Genomic DNA, 27,035 nt, shown 5'->3' with positions numbered 1-27,035 from the left:
ACTTAAAGTACAAATAGTTGGAAATGAAATGTCTAATTTAACGCCCAAGAATTTTGCCTTTTAGGTTGAAAGAGACGGATGATTAATAAAAGTGAACGATTATGAAAGAATTGATGAAATTATAATGTGGAAGGAAACGAAAGAACCCCGAGAAAACTCTAGGATACGATGTTGACCACCACAAACTTATTTGACTTGGGATCGAACGAAGGACTTCTCGCACCAGATGTAAGCGCTACGCTACTGAACTACTGTGCCTCCTCTTTAAAAAGTTGAATAAGTAAAATATAACTATAGTATAGTTTTTGTTTCAGGTAGGAACTTTGTGCTAAAAAAAAAACTTTATTATTATTATTATTGCTACGCTATTACACCAACAATATTACTCTGTAATCTGTATAAAACGACCCTTCTATGGTCGTATCGATACCTGCAGGGTTAAAGAGGGTCATCAATTTCAACATCTGCTGTTGTAATGCTTTTTCATATTGTATTATTTAACTATCTGTATTGTAATCTGCAACAAATAACTATTCTTTATGAGATCGGAATTTTGAGATACCTTTATATAGTTATAAACATCTGTTCTAAGAGACCGGGGTAGAGAGAGAGAGAGAGAGAGAGAGAGAGAGAGAGAGAGAGAGATTGTGAGTCATTGAAATTTTTGAAGAGAAATTAGTTAAAACTGGGGTGAGTTTATTTTAGAGTTCCAGAAAGAAATAGTTGAAACTGGCATGAGTTTTTTTAAAAAATATATTGTTTATATAAGGCATAATAAATCACGTAAACTCTATAATACGTTTCAATCAATAGCGTATGTACAGTTGATGCGGGAGTTAAAAAGCAAGTATAACTTTTGTGGGAAAAATTTTCGGTACATCTGGACGATTGGATAAACAAAGGAACGGGCATTCAAAAGTAAATTTTTTCAACGTGTACTGACAATAAAGCTGTTAATTCATTACAAGCTTCAATCTGATTATGGGCTTTGCTATCATAAGCTACTCTTGCCATGTAATACCAATCGAAAATAAAAGCAACAAAGCAACATGGCCATTCGTCTTTGATCCATGATAACTTTGTCATGTTCCATAAGCTTTATTTAAAAAAAAATTGCTTAGGTAAGTATAATATCGTTTGCAATTGGCAACAAAATCATTTTGTCGTTTACAGCACTTCGATATCTCAAACCGTTCAGGAGATATGATAAATGTTGATAAAGTATGCAACACTACTTAAATTATGTAATTGCGACAACTTGTTGTAATTAGAGCTACCAAAAGCTATTGCTATAATCATATAAAAGATAATTCATTTTAAATATTTTCCACAAATACGCCATTTTCAGCAGTGTTGCTAACTTTACCGATATTTATCATATCTCCGGAATGATTTGAGATATCGAAGTGCTGTAAACGGTAAAATAATTTGTTTGCCAATTGTAAACGATAAAAGTAACTGATATTATACTTATCTAAGCATTTTTTTTTTCGAAATAAACCCTTTCAAAAAATTCAAATTTTCAAGCCCTTTTAACTTTGTTTTTATTCATTCGAAACAAGTCGTACCATGACCATGATATCCAACACTAAGGTACTTTCGATGTGCATTATCATGTCCATCTCTGTTGTGCTGTATGTGTGATAGAGACTTCCAAACTTGGGATGTTAGTGATACTATAACATCCTTACTTTGAATCCTTCAATTCTTTTAGGATTTTGGATGCATCCTTTAACCAGAGTGGTATCATAAAACTTCACCTTGAGGCAGGTACTATGATTCAAAATTCATTTCAAACGTTTCAGTTGTTATGGACAAGATCGCGGCCATGGATTTTCTCGGGGTACTTTCATTTCCTCCCACTTTCTCATTCCACCAATTCTTCCATCATCACTCACTTGCCGTAATCATTCATCTTCGGTAGCCTATAAGAGGCATTCTCGTGGGAAATAGGCTGAAATATTTCATTTTATTTTTTCCATTTCAAACGCTTCAGCCAATTTTCCTGTGACGCACCCACTAAAAACAGACAACGTCGATTTGAATGTGACGAAACAATATAGGTATATTTTCTTCTTTCCCCTTAAAAGGGAAATTTTCAGAAACACTAATAAGGAGAAGACAGACTTTGGTAAGTGAACTTCGGGGCCATTTTATGCGAGGTGCTAGTGCCCATTTAAAGAGTTAATATTACAAACTGGGAAAGCGGAATGGGCAAAAATAACGGAGAAAAACCGTCTTCAAAAAGTTTTCTACTCGACACATATTCTGTACGACGCGCAAGTTTGTCAAGTAACGGGGTGGCAGGGTGAACAAAGTGTGCGATACATATGCAAAGGTCCCAGGTTCGATTCCCATTGGTGTCAATCTTTGTTTTGTTTTTTTGCTTCATCCAATAAAGTAGCCATTTATAACTATAAGTAAAATATTAATTCATTATGTGTTTATAATGAATAAAACAATTGATATTTTCAAATGACTTATAAAATCTTTCAATGCTCCATGTTAACCAGCAAGAAAATTTAATCTATTCCGTAAATATACTGATATCACGAGTTCTATTATGGTTACGATAGTCAACGGCGCCGATTTCTCTGTAAATTTGGGGGGCCCATTTATAAAAAATACATACATCAATACATGTAACAATAAAAAATATAAATAAAAATACACATTCATAAAAATACATGGGGCCCACATGAGCTTTTGGGGGGGCCAGCCTCCCCCCAGAATCGGCGGCCTTGACGACAGTCGTTATGTAATAAATGTTCTTGATGCTTCGTGTATACATCTGTTGACAGTGTGCGAATTACAAATGAGTTGAGGGGGAAATCCCCTTTGCTAATACTGGATGTTGCTATAACCAAAGGAGATTTCCCCCTCATTCCCTTTGTAATTCTCACACTGTCAACATATGTAGACACGAAGCTTCAAGGATATTTTTACACAACGACTGCAATAGCAATAATATTTACGGAAGAGATTAAATTTTCTTCCTAGTTAACATGGAACATTGAAAGATTTTATAAGTGATTGAAAATTTCTATTGTTTTAATTCATTATAAACATATGGTGAATTAATATTTTACTTATAGTTACAAATGGCTACTTTATTGGTTCAAGCAAAAAACATAAAAAAAGCTGACTAAAACGGGAATCGAACGCGGGACTCTTTGTACTTAAAACGAGGATTCTTCCCACTCTACCACGCCGTCACTTGATAAATTTGCGCGTCGTACGATAATGCAGCAAGTAGAAAACTTTAAGACGGTTTTTCTCGGTTATTTGTGCCCATTGCGCTCTCCCAGTTTGTAATATTAACTCTTTAAATGTGCACTACAACCTCGCAAAAAATTGTCCCGATGTTCACTTACCAAAGTCTGCCTTCTCCTTGTAAGAGAGATGCCCCCTTATTTTAAAAGAGAAGTTTATATACCGAGTTCCATCTTTCTAACTTGATGGGCTCATGACATATCGTATTTTTTTCATAAAATCTGAATCCCTGTATCCCCTTAGGATACGCACTTTAATCAAAATAACATTATAAAATCCCAGTTTGAGGCAGTCGAAAATTATATCCAACAATTCGTTTCTAATGGTTCATTCCTTTTTCCGTGATTCTATCACCCACGAGATCACTTTTATTTTTATCATATAGATTTCATTGTATGACGAGATGTATGGTGTCATTTAACATGGAATGGGAACGAAAAGCTTTGAAGCAGTGACTCGTATATTTTTGCAAACCATATGCTGTGGAGCCACGTCGAGAAATATTACAATGTTTACTTGGTTGGCTATCTGCAAGTTCAAGGTTATTTTCTCCTTCTAAGCGCATGATACGTAGGCCCGAATAAGAGCCTGTAATGTCAGACGGTTTGCACCGGTTCACCCGAACAGGTTAACATTTCTCAGATTCCCGGAATCAGTCGTTAAAAGTGCCTCTTCCCCTCCAGGTCCAGTACTTACGAAACAAAAATAATCCTCTAGCAATTTGTGAACATCCATATACAGAATATCAATATAAAAATGCTGTAAGACTTAATTCTATTCACTATGATTGTATAATAATAATAATAATAATAATAATAATAATAATAATAATAATAATAATAATAATAATAATAATAATAATAATATTAATAATAATAATAATAATAATAATAATAATAATAATATACAATTATATAGTAATCATATTAGACTAATATTAAACCAAGTTACTATACGGATTATAACCAGTTGTTAAATGATTTGAATGATACCACTAATTAGAACCAAGTGCTGCATCCACAAATGGAAAAGAGTCTGGGTCTTCCTTTTGAAAGATGAGAATACCAACCAGCCATTTTCCTGTGGTGTCATATTGCTCTTTACGGGGGAGGGATCGTCCTTCATTAATTTTTACAATCAAATTTTTATTTTAAGTAGATATTTCACTTACAGCCATCAACCATCTCATCATATATGTATTTCCCTATGCCTTAATTTAACGTTTAATGACAGTTTTGTTTCATGTAGTTTGGTTGTAAATAGTAAATAGAGATCTTTTCTTGTTAAATTTTCACTAATTTTTTGGTCTCGAATAGCGCCGTCGCTAATACGCTTGTCTTCATTGCGAGTGGCCCCGGGTTCGATTCTTTCATCTCTTAGAGAAAAGATGTAAGAGAATTTTCAGGCCAGCTGTCTTGAGTTTTCTCCTGGGCTTTCCTCATTCGCACCAGGCAAATGCCGTATGATCCCTAACATACAGGTCCTTCTTTCTCTAGAACAGTGTGTTCGCCGAGGAACGTCATCCCTCATACGTGAAGGGCTTAAGGCTATAGATGCCGGTAATACCCAGAAATATGCATAATTAAATAAATAAATACACCCTAAATTTTGTCTCAGTCCAAACTCTTTACCACTGAGCGGGGCCGCGATGGCTCAGTGGTAGACCATTCACCTCTGGTGAATGAGGTCCCTTGTTCGATCCCAGCTCGCGCCAAGTTAATTTTGTGGTAGGCAAACACCATGTGCATTTGTTTCCTCGGGGTTCTATCGTTTCCTCCCTCTTTCTTCATTCCACTATTTCATTCATTTCTCAATATCATACACTTTCGAATCATAAGAAATTTTGTTTTTAGAAAAAGACAGAAACCTGAACCGGCGAGGAATCGAACGTAGATCCCTCATTTGCAGGTGGATGCTCCACATCTGAATATCAATAATATAGTCTATATTTGCTTTCTTGTTTCTGGAGCCTCAGCAACCAAATTCTCCTGCTGAGGCTTGTATTATGACACATAAAATGCAATGCAGCAAGTGAAACGTTTCTTTTCTTAACTGTGTAAAATTAAAGAATAGGCCTACCTTTGATCGCAAGCATCCTGATCCAGTAGTCAATAATTAAATATTCGTTTTTCATGCGCTTCTGTTTCTGAAATATATATTTTTAAAATGTTTGCATAATATTTGACATGTGATATTTACAAACGTATGTTTTCAACTCTCGTTCAAAATTTATTTTCAATTACGATGCTATTTTAACCGGTTTAATTCATTAATGTTACTGACCGCGTGACTATAAAAGCAATTTGGTGCCGAAGCAACTACTGCAGAAAATTGATTTAGACCGTAACACCCACATGTCGACTGGTAACACAGAAACCAATATATTCAGTCACGCATAGCTAAAGAACTTCGGTAACAAAAAGATGACAAATCATTAAATGTAAATTCCAAATAAACTTGTACTTACGAAATATCATAACCACAAGAAAATTTCGACCTTCATGAACTCCATGATTTGATTTACAAACACAATTTTGATAACACTATAAAACTGTTCAATGCTATAATCCGTTCAGCACGTATGAAACACTGGAATTTCCACAGAGCATCCTTTAAGGTATGCTACATAGCAATCATGCTGAATCTGCCGCAATCAATGAAATGATGTTGCCATCTGGTGCGAGAATTTCGAAGTACGTACTATTTCAATGCAGAAGCAGATCTCGTGCAAAACAAAAGCATAAAGCGTTTCTTGCTATGTAGTTTAAGTAGGCAGCAATAGATGTCACCACATCAAATTTTGAAGCGCCCGTCTTGTTTATATCACGAGATCGATATACAAGCGACGACATACGCATAATAAATATGTCCTATACATTAAACGAGAGTGAAGTTCTTTCGTATTGTAAGATGAATTTAAATTATTTAGGAAATTTTAATCTTGATAGTGAAGGTAGATTGAATTCTACAGATTAAAAAATCATAACGTAGTAAATTGTAAGTATTGAAATTAAAATAAACACCATAGCACTATGTCTATTCGAGGTTTTACATTAGAATGATATTAGATGGATTATTAATTCGTGATATTTGTTTAACCAAGGGCACCGTTCATGGGGGCTGGGGGGGGGCTAGTTCCTCCAATGCTCATTTGCGCCCATGTTCTTATCTAACTTTACCTTTTAGTTACAGCAGAAAGTTTATTCTTACTAGAATAAGATATTCTTTAGTGAACTTCTTTTAACGTTATACAAACATAGTTAATTCTGTAACTGCAGGGCCTGCCTTCATAATGACTATATGCATACTGTTATATGTATTTTTTTTTTCAAATACAATATTTGGCATAATTTGAATTCAATTTGTTTTAAAATCCTCGTATATGCCTTCTTAGTCCCCTGTCTGTAACTAAGCACACATCTGAACGCTTCCCCCCAAGTTACAGAAAAATCGGCGCCCTTGTGTTTAACACAGCAAACTTCAGTTCATAAATAATAATAATAATAATAATAATAATAATAATAATAATAATAATAATAATAATGAGAAGAAGAAGAAAGAAAAGCAACAAACGATATTGAATACTGACTTTTGAATGGGTATTATATTCTTATATGTAGAAAGTAATTGCTTGAGTCTAGCAGTTCAAGAGTTCGGCTTCTATTTTCTTTCCTTTCTGTTTTTTTAGTACCTTAATAACGAAAATGTAAATTGAACAAAATCAGCTAATTCTTATTGATTTTGTGGTGCTGATCACGAATTTGAAAGTTATTTTCGAATATTAGCTCTACTTTTCGTTTTACAGGAATGTCTAATAATAACGCTTTAAAAATAAATATATTCGCTTCGTTTGGGGTAAAATGTTACACTGATCCGGCAACACTGGAGAAACTATATGAACGCTTGGTTTCATTGTGTTCCTTATCTCCAAGGTAACCAGAATTTTTACTTGCAAAAACGGGACACATACGAATCGGCGACGCGGGAAGTGGGGGGGGGGAGGAAATAAATATGTGACTTCCAGATTGTATTTTGGGATCAACAGTGTTTTCAATTTACAAAATACACAAGTAAAAATGACAACACAGCGTACCCAACAATACTTTTAACTACTTGAACACTCAGATATCGAACTTAATTCCCACTTGAACCACAGAACATTCAATTCTCATTTGAACATTCAGAAGTTCCAGACACGGCTCAACCTTCTCAATGAGTGTTGGTACGGAAGAGTGTAAAATTTGCATTGACCATTTATATTTTGAATAATAATTACGGGACACCTGGGCCATTTTTGCTTTAAAACGGGACATTTAGGCGTCCCGTTTGAGAATAAGATAAAACGGGACAACGGTTGAAAAAAGGGACTGTCCCGGCTAAAACGGGACGTCTGGTCACCTTGCTTATCTCAGTAGTGTTCTGCTATTGTTAGAAAAGACAGATTTAGTGCAGTTATCAGCGTTTTGGGTGTGACGTTTGTGTAGTGCAGGACATAAAAATACAACTACAAGTACGCAAAAATACTGGTATTTCGAATGTATATTTTTAAATAGTTGTCGGAACTATTTCAAGTGACATTTTGAGGATTTCAATAAACAAAAATGCCGCGAAATTGTGTAAACAGTGCGGATAGCTTCTACTACGTGTGTGGGGAAGTGAAATTTTCCTCACAAAAGCAGACTATAACACCACTAATAAGAAAAGCCTATCAATATTACTTTGGTTGTAAAATTGGAGACCAAGATAAATCTTGGGCACCCCACATTGTGTGTAACACTTGTTCCAGCAATCTAAGAAATTGGATTAATGGGAAGGGGCGCTCAATGCCTTTTGCAGTGCCCATGATTTGGAGGGAGCCAAGCGACCACATCAGAGACTGTTATTTTTGTATGGTTCCTTCCGTCAAGAAGGGAATTTCCACGAAGAAGAAGCGGGCCTTGATCTATCCTAACATTCCTTCTGCAATGCGCCCTGTTCCACATGGAGAAGGACTACCTGTTCCTGACCCACCTAAAGAATACGATCTTTTTTCTGATGATGATCAAGAAGTTGAAGCTCCTGAATCAAGTACTTCGAAGGACCCTACGTTTGTTGTAGAAGAACCTCCATGTGAACCACATAGACTTACTCAAGAGGAACTAAGTGATCTAATCAGAGACAAGCAAAGCCGAAATTTTAGCGTCACGCCTAAAGCAATGGAATTTATTGCAGGAAAAAGTAAATATTTCAGTGTATCGGAATAGGGAGAAGATGTTCACTTCATTTTTTACTATGGAAGACACACTTGTGGCATGTACAGATGTAAATGGTCTCATGAGGGCACTTAAAATTACTACGAACCTACGGAGTGGAGGCTCTTTATTAGGGATGGTACCGAGACCGAGACTAGTCTCGGTCTCGTCTCGAAATATCGAGACGAGACCGAGACCGAGACGGGCTTTTATATACCGAGACGAGACCGAGACCGAGACGGATTTTACATAACCGAGACGAGACCGAGACCGAGACATGCCTCTATAAATCGAGACGAGACCGAGACGAGACTTAGGTCAGTCTCGAAAGTCTCGGTCTCGTCTCGAATATTGATAAAAATCAAAATTGTCTTCACTCAAAATTTCTTTCGTCGCAGTGTTAGATAATATGTGAACGGTTGACTGATGTACAGTCCTAGATTTAGGGGGTGCCTATCAGGCTCAAGCCTCTCCCGAAATAAATTTGTGACCATTTTTTTGCACTGCACGTGCAGCACAAATGTTTCTTACCCGTTTCTCAAACCTCTCCCAAAACAAAATCCACTGCTGATGTAGCCTTCTCTGTCCGTCTCTCTCTCTCTCTCTCTCTCTCTCTCTCTCTCTCTCTCTCTATCTATCTATCTATCTATATATATATATAAACAACGGGTGGGAGGTGATTCCTGACACCAAGATAAGACAAAAGTATAGACAACCTGGATGCACAAATGCTTACTTTTGGAATTATAGGCTGCCGGAAACATGAAAAAATGAACTTTAATGGTCCATAGCTCCAATACTATAGGATCTACGGTAGTCGGGTCAAGACTTTACTTAGGAACTATTATGTGACCTATCCAAAAATACATGTTTCAGAATCCTGCGGTACTCACGCAACAATTTTCATAAAAGGAGTTTGGCTAAGGGCATATAATTTTAAGTACTCACCAAATACTTCTGTAAAAGCTGTTGCAGAAGTACCGCAAGATACTGATACATGGATATTTGGATAGGGCACATACTAGTTCTTAGTTGAAGTCTTGACCCGACTACGGTAGATCCCATAGTATTGGAGCTATGCAGTAGCATAGCTAGAATGTTTTTCAAGGGGGCCAATGAAGGGACCACGAAAATTTTGAGGGGGGCATCTTCAATGAATGGAAAAACTTGATTCATATACTCACAAAACTTGTAAGGTTCAATCACAAGCTAAAATGTACTGTATAATTTAAAAATCATTGAATATGCATATCTTATTCTATCCATTAGGCCTATCCTATCTAAAAGCACTATTTTTAAAAAACAGAAACATGATAACTACTTCTTTTTTAGTAGTCGTTAAGAAAATCAAAGCGAACTAGGAAACAAGTCTGCTTATCATATTTATACAGTGGAACATTACTTCTGAAAGTTGAATGGAAACTGTAAACAACAAGCTGTTCGCAGAACATGCCGCGACAGACATCCTTTATGAGTAAACCTAGTGCTCGTGATTGCTTGTGCTGCCGAACATGAGCAAGGGTTAGGTGACTACTCCACTTAGACGTGATGGCGGAGGTTGACTGCTATAATAGAATTGGATATAAGGCGAAGCTCAAGGTTATAGGTGGAATGATGGAAGTGAATAAATATCACAAGTTCCAGATTTGTTTTAATACCGCATAATAATATAAGTAGTTATTTATATTATTATGTAGATAAACTGTAATAATAATAATAATAATAATAATAATAATAATAATAATAATAATAATAATAATAATAATAATAATAATAATAATAATAATAATAATAATAATTAGTAGTAGTAGTAGTAGTACCAAATTATTTAATGATTACTATGCATTTGTTCTATGTCGCCATAGTCAATGAGAATTAACCACTTTCTGTACGAATTGTAATAGATAATGTACGAACACTTCTTTCGTCCAACGCAAGTGTAATGTTTTACTAAAGTGTATGCTATTTGTAAGTAAGTGTCTCATATTTTAGTATAAATTTCAGCATTAAAGCGAATGAGAATGCCGACTGATTTTGCTTTTCTTTCTGACTCTTTGTCGAAAACACAGGAGATAACTACGTCAATAAAATACAAGGGTTAAAAGGTAGTTCAGGTGGTGAGATCAATGCATGCATCCTACAGATTTCGGTGAATTAGATCTTGCTTACTACGAACATAAACTAGTAGAGCTATTTTACTCGAAACGCAGAGCAGTGGTTCAGTGGTAGAGCGTCCACCTTTGGTCCGATCACAGCTCGCGTCAAGTGAACTTTGTGGTGGACAAACACCACGTGCGTGGGTTTTCTTGGGGCTCTCCCGTTTCCTCTCAGTTTCTTCATTCCACCATTTCATTCATCTCTCGTCGTCACCGTCATCATTAGCCTAGTTGGCATATCCGTGGGACGTAAATCTTGATTTCATTTCATTTCGGAACGCAGACTATTGCAACATACGGTATTCTGCAGTTGGTAACTCTGCTGTGGAGAGATGTTTTGGTAGTAGTTTCACTTGTGGCCACGACTCACTTAGCGTTTGTAAACCTATAGCTATATCACTGTGTTTGGGCACTAGGGGGCCAAGATTTTGAGCAAGGGGGCCTGGCCCTCCCTTGGCTCCGCCATTGGAGCTATCGAACATTAAAATTCATTTTTTTTTTCATGTTTTTGGCAGCGTGTAACTCCGAAAGGAAGCATTTTGTCTTATCTTGGTGTTAGGAATCACCTCCCAATCGTTGATGTTGTTTTATATATATACAGGCGTCAATTGTAATACTGGGTGCAACACCCTTATTTCATGTGGCTACGTACGTCAGTAAGTGAGAACACCAATTACTCCTGTGAGAACAGTAAGCATCGCTCTCACTTACTGACTATGTCGCCATAGAAATGAGGGTGTTTTACCCAGTATTAAGATTGACACCACTGTCTTGTCATAGTGTTCCCAACAAAAAGCATATTATCCTCGTTTTCTCCTAAAATCTGGACTTGGGTTTTTTCTTCAGTGTATATGCAATTATTCAAAGACTTACAGTTAGTAATACGCATTGTGTTAATTTTTGGGTTAACTTGTTTTAGTTTAACGTCCCACAGTTATGCTAGGGCGGCTAAAGGAGACGTGGAGCTACTGATTATAGTGGAACCACTTTGGTCGTTCAACTGTACCCACACCGGGAATCGAACTTGGGACCACGCGAATTGTAGTTAAGCGTGCTGCTTACGGCTCTGCTGTAGTCAAGCGTGCTGTAGTCTGCTTACGTCTCTGCGTGACATCATTGAAATTCTATGGTTAATCAGAGCAAAAATAAATAAAATAAAATAAAAATAAATAAATAATTTTTAAAACTTTTGTATACTTCACTTAAGCTACTGGGAAGAGTAGTACGAAGAGTAAAACTAGATATTTCCAAAAGGAAACAAATTATTGTTTTGTCCTACTTAGATGAGTAACAATAACTCTGTGGGCCCCCAAAGCTGATTTCGTCGCCACCGAGAGGTGACATTTTCCCTAGCGTACAAAGAGATAGATCTGCAGTATTCATGACAATTTATTTAAATTATAGCACTAAATTCTTCAATTTCTTACGTATTATCCTTTCCTTATTTCTCAGAGTAGAAATTTTGTAAGCCTGACTGGATTTTTCGACGCCCTTATGGGTGAGGACACTGTCCCAGTTGCTCCTGCCTAGTTACGGCTCTGGATATATGCATAGTAATGCATTACGACCTTACGATCTCGTATAAGAAATAAAATGTACTTAAATTGAGACGCGAACTATGCGAAATATCGGACTTTGAATCTAACTTGTTTGGTGATTCAACCCAAGACCACACATAACAAAGTTGAGTGTCTTAGCTCCCACCACAAGGTTCAGTAAGTCCGTGTTATAAAGTGTAAATTAAATACGTATATATGAAACGCTAATAAAGCATTTGATCAATTAGAAATAAAATATATTGTAGTAATAATTTGTTAAGATCATGAATGTTATATTCTGTTTTTAAAATGACAGTCAAAGCAGAATGTATTGGACAATAAATGAGGTATTGTAAAATTTCAATTTCGGTCCGATTTAATACTTTCGTGCTGCTATGTGTTGTGTTATCCGTTAGGAGGTATTGATCAATTCTGATTCAAAGGAAGGAAATAAACTACTGTATAGTACTGGAGTTAATTTAATAGAGTTTAAGTGTATAGGCAGTACTGAGGCTATTTGAGACAAAGTCTATTGCTAGAAAGTGAAATATGGGTTACTATTAGGGTTTTATCCCAGATATGATATACCCACAGACAAGGGCGGCGATTAGGGGGGCAAAGGGGGGCAGTTGCCCCCCCACCTTTTCGAAATTACCCATTAATGTATATAGTTTCATTTGGAAATATAAAGTTTTGTATGTATTATTGGTTCATAGAATAAAAATGGTGCCATAAAATATTTGTCGTTCCATGAGTACTTATTGGTTGTCTTTCCGTGGAATTAAGAAAGCTACAGGAATTGCGTTTGAACTGCTACTAAAAATGGACCAAAAATTAACCTATTGGAGCGCCACAATTAGAGCGTACTTTAATTTCTTCTTGCAAGGGCTCGATATGTTAGTCAGCTGCTCTGGAACTAATTGAGATAACATTTCGCAAGAAAAGAAGTCCTTCACAAGTTATTCTTTAATTGCACAAAAATCGACAGTTCCTAAAATGTATTTTGTTCTTTCTAATAATAAGGAATATTTTGATTTGATTTTTTTCAGTTTAACATTCTGTTCAGCAGCGAAGTTATGTGAGACGTGGACTTAATTATCAACGTGGAGTTCGAACCACGTGAGCTCCCCCCGGGGAATCGAGCCCGGGTCTCCCACGTCAAAGGCGTGTACGCTAACCGCTTAGCCACGAAGGAGCTCAGTAAGGAATATTAATTTTGCAGTATAATATAGGAGTTTAGGGGTGTGCATATACAGTTTTGTATATACAATTCAATTTATTAAATTTAGCATAATTCTAGATTTTAGAATTATTTTGTATAACTGAAATGTGGAGTCACTAAGTATTGCTGAGTTTTGATATATTCCAATAAAGTGAAAACTGTACTTAATGGCAGCGAACATGTTTCGGGAAGCTGCAAAAGTATTTTTTTAAATGTCGTAGCATATGCTTGTAGTATTCACTGTCATTCTAAGAGTAATAACTATATAATAGCATGCGTGGAATTAAAAATAAGTTGTTCATTAATTTCCAGTTTCAATATAACTTTTGCAAAACAAGCCCCATTATTCATTACTATGATTATTTGATTAATATTATCCTTTCTGTTTATTTGTTTTGCAAATTTATTAAATACGCCACTAATCTGATCACACAATTTTTCACACAGATATTCATGAGCAAGGAATCAAATCCCTTCTTACACCTTCGTTGTTTAAGAGTACAAAGGGCTAGTGTCTACTTGCGTTTCTCTTGTCAATTTACTTAATAAAATATGAAATACGATATACGGTATTTTAACTGAAAAAGATAGTATCCTATTAGTTATACAACCTTTCTCCAAACAAAGTGTTACAAGCAACCAGGAAAACTAACATTGATATCAAATATTCAGATCATGTCTTGCCCCCCCCACTTTTAACGTCCAACCGCCGCCACTGCCCACAGATGATTGAACCTGGAACACACGCATGGAAAGCATTAGCGCTAGCAAATTAGCTATGAAGAGGTACAGCGTACCATAATAGTCAAGAATGAAGGCAAAAAATAAGAAGCGGAAACGACAGACTGTACGATAATAATACTTTCACAATTTTAATTTAACACTATTTATTTCGAGACTTTCGAGACTTTCGAGACGAGACCGAGATTTGGTCCTCGAGACCGAGACCGAGATCGAGACAAGCATCTATTGACCGAGACGAGACCGAGACCGAGACGGCGATTTTTGACTCGAGACGAGACCGAGACCGAGACAGCTATTTATCAACCGAGACGAGACCGAGACTGTACAAAGTCTCGTCTCGATACCATCCCTACTCTTTATAGATTCGTCCAAGGTGAGTTTAAAGGCAGTGCTTTTACATATTGGAAATGAACTTCCTTCAATTCCTGTAGGTTACGCAGTTCATATGAAGGAATCTTATGAAAACTTGAAACGTTTACTTCAAGCCATTAAATATTACGATTTTCAGTGGCTCATTTGTGGTGAACTTAAAGTAATAGCACTGTTGCTAGGTATGCAGTTAGGGTATACAAAGTATTGTTGCTTTATATGTGAATGGGACAGTAGAGATCGTGGATCTCATTACCGCAAAAGTGATTGGAGTACCAGAGAAACTCTTCAGCCGGGAGTGAAAAATATGCAGCATGAACTACTGGTAGGTCGTAACCGAATTTTGCTTCCCTGTCCAGGGGCGGATCCAGGGGGGGCGATCGGGGCGATCGCCCCCCCAGAAGAGGAAACTTTCTTGTTTTATATATATAAATAAAATCCATCCCAGAATTTGGAGTCCTTAAAAGTAGCATTATGACAAACCACCGCCCCCCCCAGAAGTCGGTCCTGGATCCGCCCCTGTCCCTGTCTACATATTAAATTAGGTCTTATGAAAAGTTTTGTTAAGAGGATGAACCAAGAGGATGAGGCCTATAAGTACCTAAGGGGACAATTCCCTCGATTAAGTGATGCCAAAGTTAAAGAGGGTGTTTTCATAAGGCCACAGATTAGGCAACTATTCAAAGGTCACAAGTTCGACGAAATTCTTCAAGGTGAGGAGAAAGCTGTGTGGGAAAGCTTGAAGAGTGTTTGTTCACAGTTCTTGGGAAGACACCAAGCAACAAATTACAAACAACTGGTAGCAAAGTTGTTATTGTGCTACGAAAATCTTGGTTGCAATATGTCTCTGAAACTCCACTTTCTTCATTCACATCTAGACTTCTTTCCCAAAGATTGTGGAGCAGTAAGTGACGAACATGGTGAGCGTGAGTTCTAACATATTGGCCGACTACTGTTGGGCTATTGCAAGGGTTGCTCCAGATGTAACCTACAAAAGGCAAGCCAAGCAAAGACGCTCAAAATAAAATAAACATAATCCTGTACAAGGGATCACTTGAAACTTTTGTCTACATTGCAGTGTAGTTCTTGCACAAAAAGGTACTTGTACATATTTTTCATGTTTTGATGTTAATACTGATTTTTATTACGGAATTGTTAATGTTTAACTTGACCACGGTTACTTTATTTTCTGTATCGCTGTGAAACTGGTATTTGCGCAATTTTGAAAAAGGAAGTACAAGGGTATAGAAAACTATAGGTTAGGGTACTCCTTAACTCCCCAGCTTATCACATCATAGTGAAATAGATAAAAAAAAAAGTGAAATGTAGGTTTTTACAAGGATTTTGCTTAAATGTTCTATAAATATTAATACATTTGTATATATACACAGCTACTGTTGTACAAGGGCGTTTTTTTCACAACCTGAGCTAAGAAAATTCTTCTATTATCATTTCCTTTCATATTATGCTTAAATGAATGTAAAAATCGCAATTTCAAAGAATTTACATACTTTCGATCAAAATTTGTTGAACAGTGTAATTTGTTCTGAGAATCTTAACTATTCAAACATTACTAAGCTATAAATAAAATAATAACAATAAGACTGCAGACTGATTTTTCATACATATGTAAACAAGAAAAACTTACTACGTCAAACTAAAAATAATTTACATAATAAAGCTATCATTTTTTTTAAAAAAACGCATAGTGCAAATTGAGAGGTCGCTACAGTGCCCACTATCACATTGGTCCAGTGATTTTATTACATCCAGACACCAGACCATATTAAGAAAAAAAAAGGTCGATGGGCTGACGAGTATAGACATCACTAAAATTGTTATGCGTAAACTGGGGTAAATTAATAACATTATTTTTGTCCAGTAGAAAAATTCTGGGGAGAGCCAGCTTTGCTTCTTGGGGGAACGCTCCATCTGGCCCCCCTCTAGTTCCTCCTATGCTTAAAATATATAAAACGATAATCATGCCTGTAGTTCTGTATGGTTGCGAAACATGATCGCTTACTCTGAGGGAAGAACATAGACTGAAAGTATTTGAGAACAAGATCCTGAGACGAATATTCGGACCCAAGAGGAACGGGAATGGGGAATGGCGGAAACTTCATAACGAGGAACTATATAATTTATACGGTTTACCAAACATTGTTAGGGTCATCAAGTCTAGGAGGCTTAGGTGGGAAGGTCATGTAACTAGGATGGAAGAAAGTAGAAACGCTTTCAAAGTCTTGACTGGAAGACCAATCGGAAAACGACTATTAGGAAGACCTGGGCGCAGATGGGAGGACAATATTAAGATAGATTTCGCAGAGAGAGGAATCCAAAGTAGAAACTGGATGCAGTTAGCTAAGGATAGAAGTCAGTGGAGAGCTTTTGTGAACGCGGCATTGAACCTCCGGGTTCCATAGGCCATAGAGTTAGCTAGTTCCAAATACTACTGTTCCTTTGTTTTCTAGAGTGGGGTTCGTACCTCACAACAGTAATCAGCTGTCAGTCTATATGAAATACCGAATCTTCCGTGTTCTATGGGAAACCCGGGTTTGATTCTCGGTGGGAGCTCATTTGATAGGATTCCACGTTAAGCCTCACTGCAAAAAGACACACTAAACACAATATCAAATGAAATCAAATGCATGCTTGTTTTACTTTCATATGTAATACCAAGGTTATGAAGAAAGGTACCTATTCTGAATTAACGTGGTATCAACTTTCATAGCATAGGTCATTCCCTATCACAGTGTATCACCTCCAAGAGAGGGGTTAGAGAGCTACTAAAAATTTAAGGGATACATTTAAAAACACACTTCCGGTTTTGTCTGGCAAAGCCATTCTAACTCAAATTTTTCCAAAGAATTTCCTTAGTCCCACCAGGCGAATGCCGAATGCATAGAGAGTACAAAACACAGAAACTTTTCTTTGAAAACCAGTGTGGAAAACCCTCACATTACACCTCCAAATGAGAGATTCTCTTTTTCGACTTTTTGCCTTAATCCCTTGCTCCCTATAGTGCAAGAAGGCTTCAAAAACAGCACGTCTCGAAACCTACACAATGCATATGTGTAGAATGAGTCAAGAGGTTAAAGGCTAATTTAAACAGTGTTCGGAACTGTTTAATTCTTTTAACCAAGTCCTTACTATACTGCAGCGTTTCCCAACCGGTGTGCCGTGAATGGGCCGCTGGTGTGCCGCGAGGAATCGAAACAAAATTATTAATTTTTAGCAATTAAATTGCAAAATGTATATTTGTATTTCAAATTACTATGAACCTCTACTGTGAGTCTACAATTTTAAGTTACATACCGTGTTACTGCTCTGTTGAAAATGTATTTTTTATCATTGTTATGACCATTATTGCTTCTTTATTGTTGCAGACTATTTCATAACTTGAAAATTTAAAATATCATTCAATCCTTTCGACAAATTACCTACATTTGTGTTTTAAAAGTAAAAGAGATTTGTTTGTTCGTTCGTTATTTAGTGATCTTCCTTCTTAGTAAAAGGTTGGTTGGATACAAAAGGGAAGCGTATTTTTAAAAACCTGAGTTCAATATTTCATTGCAATTGTTTCCTATTTTTAAATTTGAATGAAAAATAAGCATAATGATTTACCACGGGGAAAAACCAGTGATCAAGCTTTCTTCTCTGTGAGAAGGAGATCAATAATCACAGAAAACATACCACTGTGTTTTATATTTACAAATAATATCTATAAGTGTGCCGCGAGAATCCAAGTAACACCCGTAGTATGCCTCAAGTTGAAAAAGGTTGGGAAACGCTGCTATAGTGCTTCACCTTCCAACCGTTTTATATGAACATTTCATGCCAATCCTAGCTCTCCTTCCTCTCGTCGTGTTATATTTACAAAAATACCAATATATTGCCATTTTCCCTAACATTGTAAAGCGTTTGTGTGTGTCTGATTTTAAGTTTTAATTTAGCTTCGACTTTATACGAGAACGTGGTTTGTTAATTAGAGCAATTATGTTGGGCAAAATAAGAAATTAATCTATATTATAAAACTAGCATATATTACCTGCTTCGCTGGGTTGAAATAAATAATTTAAATGCACATCTTTGTATCTCATGTATTTTATTGCCATTAATTTTCTATTGTTTTTGTAACCACTACACTCTTCAGTCTCTATATGAAGATGAAGAGAGTAATTATCCCCTTAGTGTACTTCAAATGAACACTTTACTATTATCTGTTTTCCACTTTCACCAAATTAAGCAATTATTTATGTTTATTTATTTCATGTTAACATTATTTTGAAAATTAATGTCAAAGGTATTGGTTCATTGTTCTTCTTTCTAATACAGAGTCTTTCAAGAGTCCTGCAAAAAAGTAAAAAGCTGTAACTTTGAAAGTACTACTTACAATTTTGTATTTTGTATGTAATGTTTAGTGTAAATGTTAAAATTTTTGTTGGCAACAATGAGCGGATGTAAACGTTGACGTCATAACCGCAAATGACGTGACAAGTATGGCGTCTACTCAAGAGAAAGTGCAGTGTGTGGCGTGGTTTTGTGAGTTAAAATCTAGTATTTTGTGAGAAGAAAATTTCGACAAAAATATCAGAAACAACCACCTGCAGGTTCAAGTATCAAGAGATGGTACGATAAGTTCCTAGCTACCGGAAGTGTCTTGGACTTGCCTCGTAGCGGAAGGCCAACAACCAGTGTTGATGTGATTCAGTCCATGCAGGAAAGCGTGTTGCGAAGTCCAAAGAAACCGTTGTAACGCAGATCCTTGGAGCTGCGAGTACCAATGACAACGCTACACAATATCGTTCGTAAGAAACTGATACAGAAGTTTACAAGCAAAAACCGAAAGATGTTCAGGATCTCTGGAAGAAGATACGTGATGTGATTGGGAGTATTACGGATGAAGCACGTCGAAATGCCATTCTTGGATTCCCGAAAAGGCTTCAGCAATGTTTGGAAGTAAATGGTGCTCAGCTGGAGGTTTGGCGTTGAAAAAATGCTTGGAAACAAAATTTCAGACTTTGTTACAAGTCCACTAAAAGTTTTGTACGAATACAATAAATTGTTACAAAGTTACAGCTTTTTACTTTTTTGCAGGACTTTTGGAAGACTCTATTTCTTCTTCAATATAAATTTATCAGTCGTTATTACAATTCTTTTGTTTATTTATTTCGTCTCAAAAATCTTTTTCAATTGTATGTTTATATCGTATGATGCTTCCCGTACGACTTATCACCATCTTCCAAATTTCATTTAATGCGACTGTTCAGATGTAGTTTAGCGTAGCTCAATGTATTTCTTTGTAGTTGATTTTTATTTAGAAATCCATTTCTCAATATATAACTAAGTTACTCGTTTATATATCTATATCGTTTCCGAAAAATTGTTCTTACATTTTATATTTATATCTTATGATACGAACCAGGTAGCTTGTCACCAAGTTCCGACGATCATATAATACGATGTTGTAGATTAATAATAACTTAGGGGTCGCGGTGGCTCAGTGGTAGAGCGTTCACCTCCGGTGCTTGGGGTCCCGGGTTCGATCCCAGCCTCCGCCAAGTGAACTTTGTGGTGGACAAGCACCGTGGGCGTGGGTTTTCTCGGGGTTCTCCCGTTTCCTCCCACTTTCTTCATTCCACCATTTCATTCATTACTCATCATCACCGTCTCCTTTAGCCTAACCGGCATACCCGTGGGACGTAAAACTCAAAGATTTCATTTCATTTTTAATAATAACTTACATTTTACGCTGAAGTATAATGTCCCCCTTTCCCAATCCCCCAAGTTACATGGCTGAATTTGTATGTATGCTGCATCGTAAGTAGGGATGCACGCGAGACGAGACGAGACGAGAAATGCAAAAGTCTCGTCTCGTCTCGCAGCCTCAAATGTTGGTCTTGTCTCGCGTCTCGTCTCGTCTCGCAAATGTGAAGTCTCGTCTCGCGTCTCGCATAAAATTTTGAGTCTCGTCTCGCGTCTCGCGCGAGACTTTCTCGCATGGTCTCGCAGTCTCACATATATTCTCGGTTAAAATTTTGTAATATGTTATTCTATGGCTGTTAATGAATGATGATGTGATATTCTGTCCGAAGGCATGTATTTGACCTAAAAGTCCCTTGGCAAGGTGAACCCATGCTGGTTTGCCATTGCTTTCCATGGGATGAATGTTCATAACATCCTAAGGAGACGGAACCTAGAGTTCAACATGTATCCGAATTTGTGTCCCCTCCGCCCCAAATTAAAAGAAAAGTTGTGCTGGAATTTGATTGCTGGACCATTAATTTTCGTCAAATTAATAGCATAATTTACTGCAAAACCAGCATAAATTGTTGCTGGATCCAACATTGTTTTCCAGCTTAGAGGTCTCCAGCAATATTTTCCAGTATGCCATGCGGGCACATTTTTGCCACGAAAAAAAAGTCGCCAATGTAATTAGGATATAAAGAATATAACGTTTCCGTATATGTTTATCTGAGCTCATTGAACCAAACCCGGATCCTTTTACTATATCTATATGTATTTTTTTTTTTTGCTAGCCGCGGCTAGCCACCCGTGCGAGGGTTACGCCCTCTATGGGAAGGTAGATGCATGGGAACTGATAGGAAGAACAGTGGGAGTTGGTCTATGTGATATTTGTATACTGATATGTGGATGGTGAAGGATAAAGAGAAAGGAAATGGTGAAACAATGAAGGAAGATTGTGGATTGCATTTATTATTTATTTATTTATTTATTTATTATCTCACTTTTCGGAGGGACATTGTGATCTTTGGATCACAATCATGAAGTGATGATGGAGGTGATGAGCATGATGTGATGAAGTGCGATACACAGCATACACAATACAGGGTTATGTTAGTGGACAGATGCATGTTATTCTTCTCGCTTGGGGGCTACTCCAAGCATTGATGAAAAGACAGCGGGAGCCCAGATTAGTTACAAAGGAGTTACTGTGCGAATGATGGACATATGAAGGGTGGGATGACGTCGGCCTTCAATTCTGCGGCTAAGAGGAGATGATGGTGATTCGGAGGAAGAGTGTAGTGATAGAGGGTAAAAAGCAGCGCCAATGGTGTATGGAGAAGATGGGCACGAAGTGGAAAGTCGATGTGTGCTGTCATTGTATCGATGAGGAGTGGGTGGTGATCCTCAAGACGAGTGGTGATGTACTTAAGACGGAGAGACTCAAGATGGAAAAGAATATGTGGAAAGGTCATGCGTTGATAGAGTTCATATGTCGGACTGGGTAGTTTGATTCTGTAAGCAATGCGCAGTGCATGTCGTTCCAATATCTTCAATTTATTGTAGAATGAGAGTGGTGCGGCAATCCAGGCTAGATGAGCATATGTGATGACCGGACGTAGAAATACTTTATAGGTATGAGTACAGTTTTTGGACTGAGACCCCAAGTAGTGCCAGTAAGACGTTTGAGTAAATTAAGACGATTGTAAGCTTTGGTGGTGATGTGCTGCAAATGGGCCTTCCAGGTGAGATGTGTGTCTAAGACAAGTCCTAAATATGTTACTGTTTTGCTGAGTGGAAGACGTGTATCGCTGACTGTGAGATGAAGGAGCTTGGGATTTCTCTGTACTTTTGTGCGCTTTTTAGGGTGTAGGAAAACTATAGTTTGTGTCTTGAGAGCGTTGATCTTTAAGCGCCACACTTTACACCATTGGACAAATGAATCTATGGCGGATTGCATAGAAGTATTTAGTTGATGGATGGTTTTGCCCAGCGCTAAGAAGGCGGTGTCATCTGCGTATTGAAAAACGTGTATATTATCGGGCAGAGTTGGAAAGTCGGCTACATAGAGAAGATACAATAATGGAGAAAGAGACGATCCTTGCGGCACACCAGAATGAAGAAATATTGGATGAGAGAAGGTATGATTAATGGTAACATATGCTAGGCGACAGAACAGGAAATTATATATGAATCTGATGTAAGTAAGAGGAAGACGAAAGTTGAGAAGTTTATAAACAAGGCCATGGTGCCAAACCTTGTCAAAAGCTTTTTCAAGATCAAAAAGAGTTAAACAAGATGGCCAGGAAGTATTATAGTGATTTGTGATGTAATTGAGAAGGCGGAATAACTGATCATTAATACTGAAATTTGGACGAAAACCTGCTTCATGTGATGGTAATAAATTATATCTGGAAAGATGTGTATGAAGACGGTATACTAGAATCTTTTCTAAGATTTTGCTGAAGACTGGAGTCAATTGGATAGGTCGATATGAGGAGACACAGTCGGCGGGTTTGTTGGGTTTGAGAAACATCAGTACCTTTGAAGTTTTCCACTGTAATGGTATATAGCCAGTGCGGAGGATGAATGTAAAGATGAGAGAAAGAATATATGATACTGCGTATGGACTTTCCTTGATATGTCGATATGAGATATTATCAGTGCCAGGTGCGGTGTTTCGTTTTCGTGCAATAGCTGTGCTAATATCTTCTGGAGTGATGGGCTTTGTAAGAGGACGTGATGTATTAAGCGGGTGAGTACTGTTTGGCTGAAGATGAGGTGAAGAAAAGTCGAAGTGATCCACTGGGTGATTGCGAACTGGATATTCAGGAGTGAGCGGTGTAAAGATATCTTGGAGATAAGTGGCGAAGGCGTTTGCTTTGTCCAGATCAGAGTCTAAAGGCGAGTCATTGATGATGATCGGGTATGAAGTTTTGGTATATTTGCCAGAGAGAGCGTTTAGCCGTTTCCAATATCGAGTAGGATGAGAGGTTTCGGAGAGAGAATTGCAAGTTTTGATCCATTGTCTTAATTTAAAGGCTTTAACATAATTGTGAACAGTGCGCTGGAGTGCTCTGTGATGTCTAAGTGCCTCTCGATTTCCTGTGCGAGTATATTCACGGAAGAACTGACGTGATCGTTTTACCATGGCAAGATATTGTGGTGGAAGTTTAGGTTTGTGTGGTGCATATTGAGATTGTGGTATATATTGTGCAGATGCTTCATTGATATGATTGGTGATAGTCTCTAATGATTGGTATAACTCTGACTCTGTTGTAGGAGGATTTAGACCTTCGAGATGTTCAGTGAGGTATGTTCGATATTTCTCCCAGTCCGCTTTGTCATATCGAGGAATCATGCGAGGTGGGGGTGCGTCGAGAGGTTGGGGGTTACGGCATTTGATACTGAGTTTTATGGGCACATGGTCACTCCCGAAAGGATCAAGGACATCTATAGTGGAGCGTGGCGTTACAGAGGCAGACGTGATAGCGATATCGGGTGTGGTATTTGATTCAGGTCTGGTTGGTTTAGGTAGGTGATGAAAAGTGCCCGTCGTATTGGTGAGAATGAAATTCAAAAAATGAGTTTGGTCCCTATTGAAACAACTATGGAAATTGATATCGGCTAGAATGATGTAACGCTGAAAAGTGTTCGATATGTATTGAAAAAATGACAGAGGAATTGGATGCCCTGGGCGGACGTAGATAGTGGCCACTGTAATATAATCGGATTTGTAGTAAAGAGTGATTACTAGATTTTCTGGAAGGTTCTGAATTGCTGGAGTGTGGATACGATATGGGATGTGAGGTGAAAACCCAACAGCTACCCCGCCATTTGCCCGACGTGCTGATAAAGTATTGTCCTTGCGAATGATCGTATATCCTGGTAATTTGCATTTCAGTTTGGGAGTCAGATGTGTTTCGTTAAGAAGAAAAGCATCGACTTTCTCTTCGAGTAACAGTTGTTCAAATAGTATTTTGTGGGTGCAGAGAGAGCGTATGTTAGCAAACAGAAAGATAATACCCATAATGTCCATACTGAGATGATATTTAGAAGGTTTGTGAAGATGGGAAAGTATGAAAGTAGGCAGTTGGACCATTGTAAGTCGCTTGGAACTGAAGATGGAAGACTGATTGAGCAGCATACTGGACGTGTTGTAGAACTAAGGGACGTGCAAACGGATGGATGTTTTGTAGAGTAAGAGTAATGAAGGCAAGAAGCTGTTTAATAGTAATTGGTTGATCAGATGTGCTGGGTTCGGAAGTTTGATTCTGTGCGTCATGTATTCTAAGTGGAACTACTAGTTCAGGTTTGGCTTCTTCTGGAGTAGGTTTTGCTTTGCATTTATAGCTATAGGCTGGATGACGTTCATGGCAAGTTGAACACTCAGGCGGCCGTTGCATATTTGGACAAGAGCGGGTAGGATGAGGGCCACCGCAGTAGCCACATTTAAACGGATTTACGCATTTAGGCGTAGGATGAGTGTATTCCTGGCATCGGTCGCAGCGTATGGGAAGAGGAGGCGATGTTTTGGATGGTTCCACTCTATGTCTTTGCTTGTATATGAATGCTCCGTGTTCAAGCAGGTCGTCAATAGTTTCCTGCGACTCTGTCAGTACCCTGACCATATAAGTAGCTCCTTGATTATTTCTAATGCGTATGCATTTCTTGAAGGTGTATCCCTCTTGGTGTAGTTCCTCTTCGATTTCTTCGTCACTGTAAGACGGATCAACACCGCGGATGACTACAGATAGAACAGGAGTTCGTCTCGGTGGTGGCATTTGTTTCTTACGGTTGTCGTTCAGTTTTGTGAGTTTTGCTGTTTTTCCAAATATCTCAAAACTATGTTTGTCTCTGACTGTTGTTGCGAAGTTAGGTAATGGCGATTTAATAATGTATCCGTTTTGAGTTTGAATGATCTGTGTGATTTCTGAACGAGGTCGATATTTGAGAAGTTGCTGGAGTAGAAGTTTGGTGTTCCGGAATTTCGGATCGTAATCCTGGAGTAGAAAGTTATGGATTTCTGTCTGTGGTTTCTGAGGAAATTGTTGAATGCCATCAACAATCATTAGGCGAGAGCTGTCGTCTGAACTGGCGATGCTGATATTGTCATCATGATGCTTTTTGTGTGGAGGAGATTTTGGATTAGTTGCTGGGTCGCCGTCGATAGGATTACCCACTAATCCGCGATCGTGATCTGAAGTGATAAAAGCGTCCTTGTAACTTTTGCGCTTCTCTACTTTCGTAGAGACAGTAGAAGCTGTAGGAACTGCAGGCGGAAGACCAGGATGTTGTCCACTGGCCATAGTAGCCGGACAAGATGATTTCCAGAACGCTGTGTATGTAAGTGTAGCAGATGTCTATTGCAGTACAGATGATGTGATGAGTGATGAATGATGAAGCAAAAGCTTCCAAAAATTAGTACACTAATGTGTACGGTAGTGCAGCCTCCACTCGGGTGAAACCCTTGATCTCTCTCACTCTCTCGCCCAAAAACTGAGAACTGCCACGCTTGCGTCCACAAACGCGTAATATTCTCAGCCTAGACTTGACACTACAGGAGTGCCTCTAGTGAGAAAGCTGGAAACCAGCTAAGTATGATCTATATGTTTTTTTTTTAAATGCTAGCCCTTGGGCTAGCTACCCTGTAGAGGGCTACACCCTCTTTTAGGAAAGGGATGGAACGGAATGAAGGAATTTAAGGTGATAATCGTTGGGCTAAGAGATATTTCTTTATTACTTTATATTTTGGGTCATTATAGTCTTTGCGACTATAATAATTTTATAGGTGAGGTAATTAACAACAAAAAATTTATATTGTTACAAGTACAATAAATATGATGAGAATAATACAAAACAGGCTTGTGATAATAATTCAAAACTGTATAAATGAATATGAGGTATGAAATGAGGTGCGATGCACGCCACAACACACAGGGACTGTTAATAAAGACAAATGCTGGTTATCTTCTGCCTAGGGGCGACGCTAGGCCAATGTAGACAGAGGAGGCCCTGTTAGATGACAGAGGAGTTACTGTGCTTGATATGACGGGTAGATATGCGGTAGATGGACATGAAGGCGGTGATCCTGCACAAGTGCGAAGTCTGGATGATTAGGTGGTAAAGTATAGCAATAGAGTGTGAAGAGTAAATTAAGAGGGAGATGGTAATATCGTGGCCGAACAGATGATAGAGCGAGGTAATGCATGGTTTCGAAAAGCAATGGTTGTTCTTGCTGGAAGCGAATGGTGATGAAGTTTTGGCGGAGAGATTCAATGTGATAAAGCAATGTAGGAAAGGTTATGAGCGAATACAAGTAGCGAGTCGGACTAGGAAGAGAAATACGATGAGCGATACGAAAGGCATGGCGCTCGAAGGTTGCCAGTTTGAAGTAGAATGAAGATGGAGCTGATATCCAGGCAGTGAACCCATAGGTAAGTACAGGACGAAGAAAAACCTTATATGTGTTGAGAACGATGTGTGATGTTAGTCCCCATGTGGTGCCAGTCAGACGTTTTAGAAGATTGAGGCGGTTATAGACTTTAGTTTTAATGTAGTTTAGATGAGGAGTCCAAGTAAGGTGTTGATCAAATATAATGCCGAGATAAGTCACTGTTTTGCTGAGACGAATTGGTGAATTCTGAATGGAGAGAGAGAGAAGTGATGGATTTCTGTGAAATCTGGAGCGTTTGCGTGGTGGAAGAAATACGATGGCCTGAGTTTTTGAAGCATTTATAGTGAGCTTCCATTTTCG

At 37.9% G+C, this 27,035-nt stretch overlaps 1 protein-coding gene across 1 annotated transcript in view; it reads right to left on the bottom strand.

The window, feature by feature from the left end:
- Positions 1-5,934, bottom strand: part of LOC145693300 (clavesin-2-like) — a 103,849-nt gene extending 97,915 nt beyond the window's left edge. The window contains exon 1 of the mRNA XM_081769159.1: positions 5,741-5,934. Coding sequence (XP_081625285.1) covers positions 5,741-5,750 — 10 coding nt within the window. The 5' untranslated portion in view covers positions 5,751-5,934. The remainder of the gene's footprint in view (positions 1-5,740) is intronic.
- Between the last annotated feature and the right edge of the window lie 21,101 nt (positions 5,935-27,035).

Source organism: Thermobia domestica, chromosome 8, assembly GCF_964235325.1.
Source record: "Thermobia domestica chromosome 8, izTheDome1.hap1.1, whole genome shotgun sequence".
Lineage (NCBI taxonomy): Eukaryota > Metazoa > Arthropoda > Insecta > Zygentoma > Lepismatidae > Thermobia > Thermobia domestica.
This window is presented reverse-complemented; position numbering and strand designations above follow the sequence as displayed.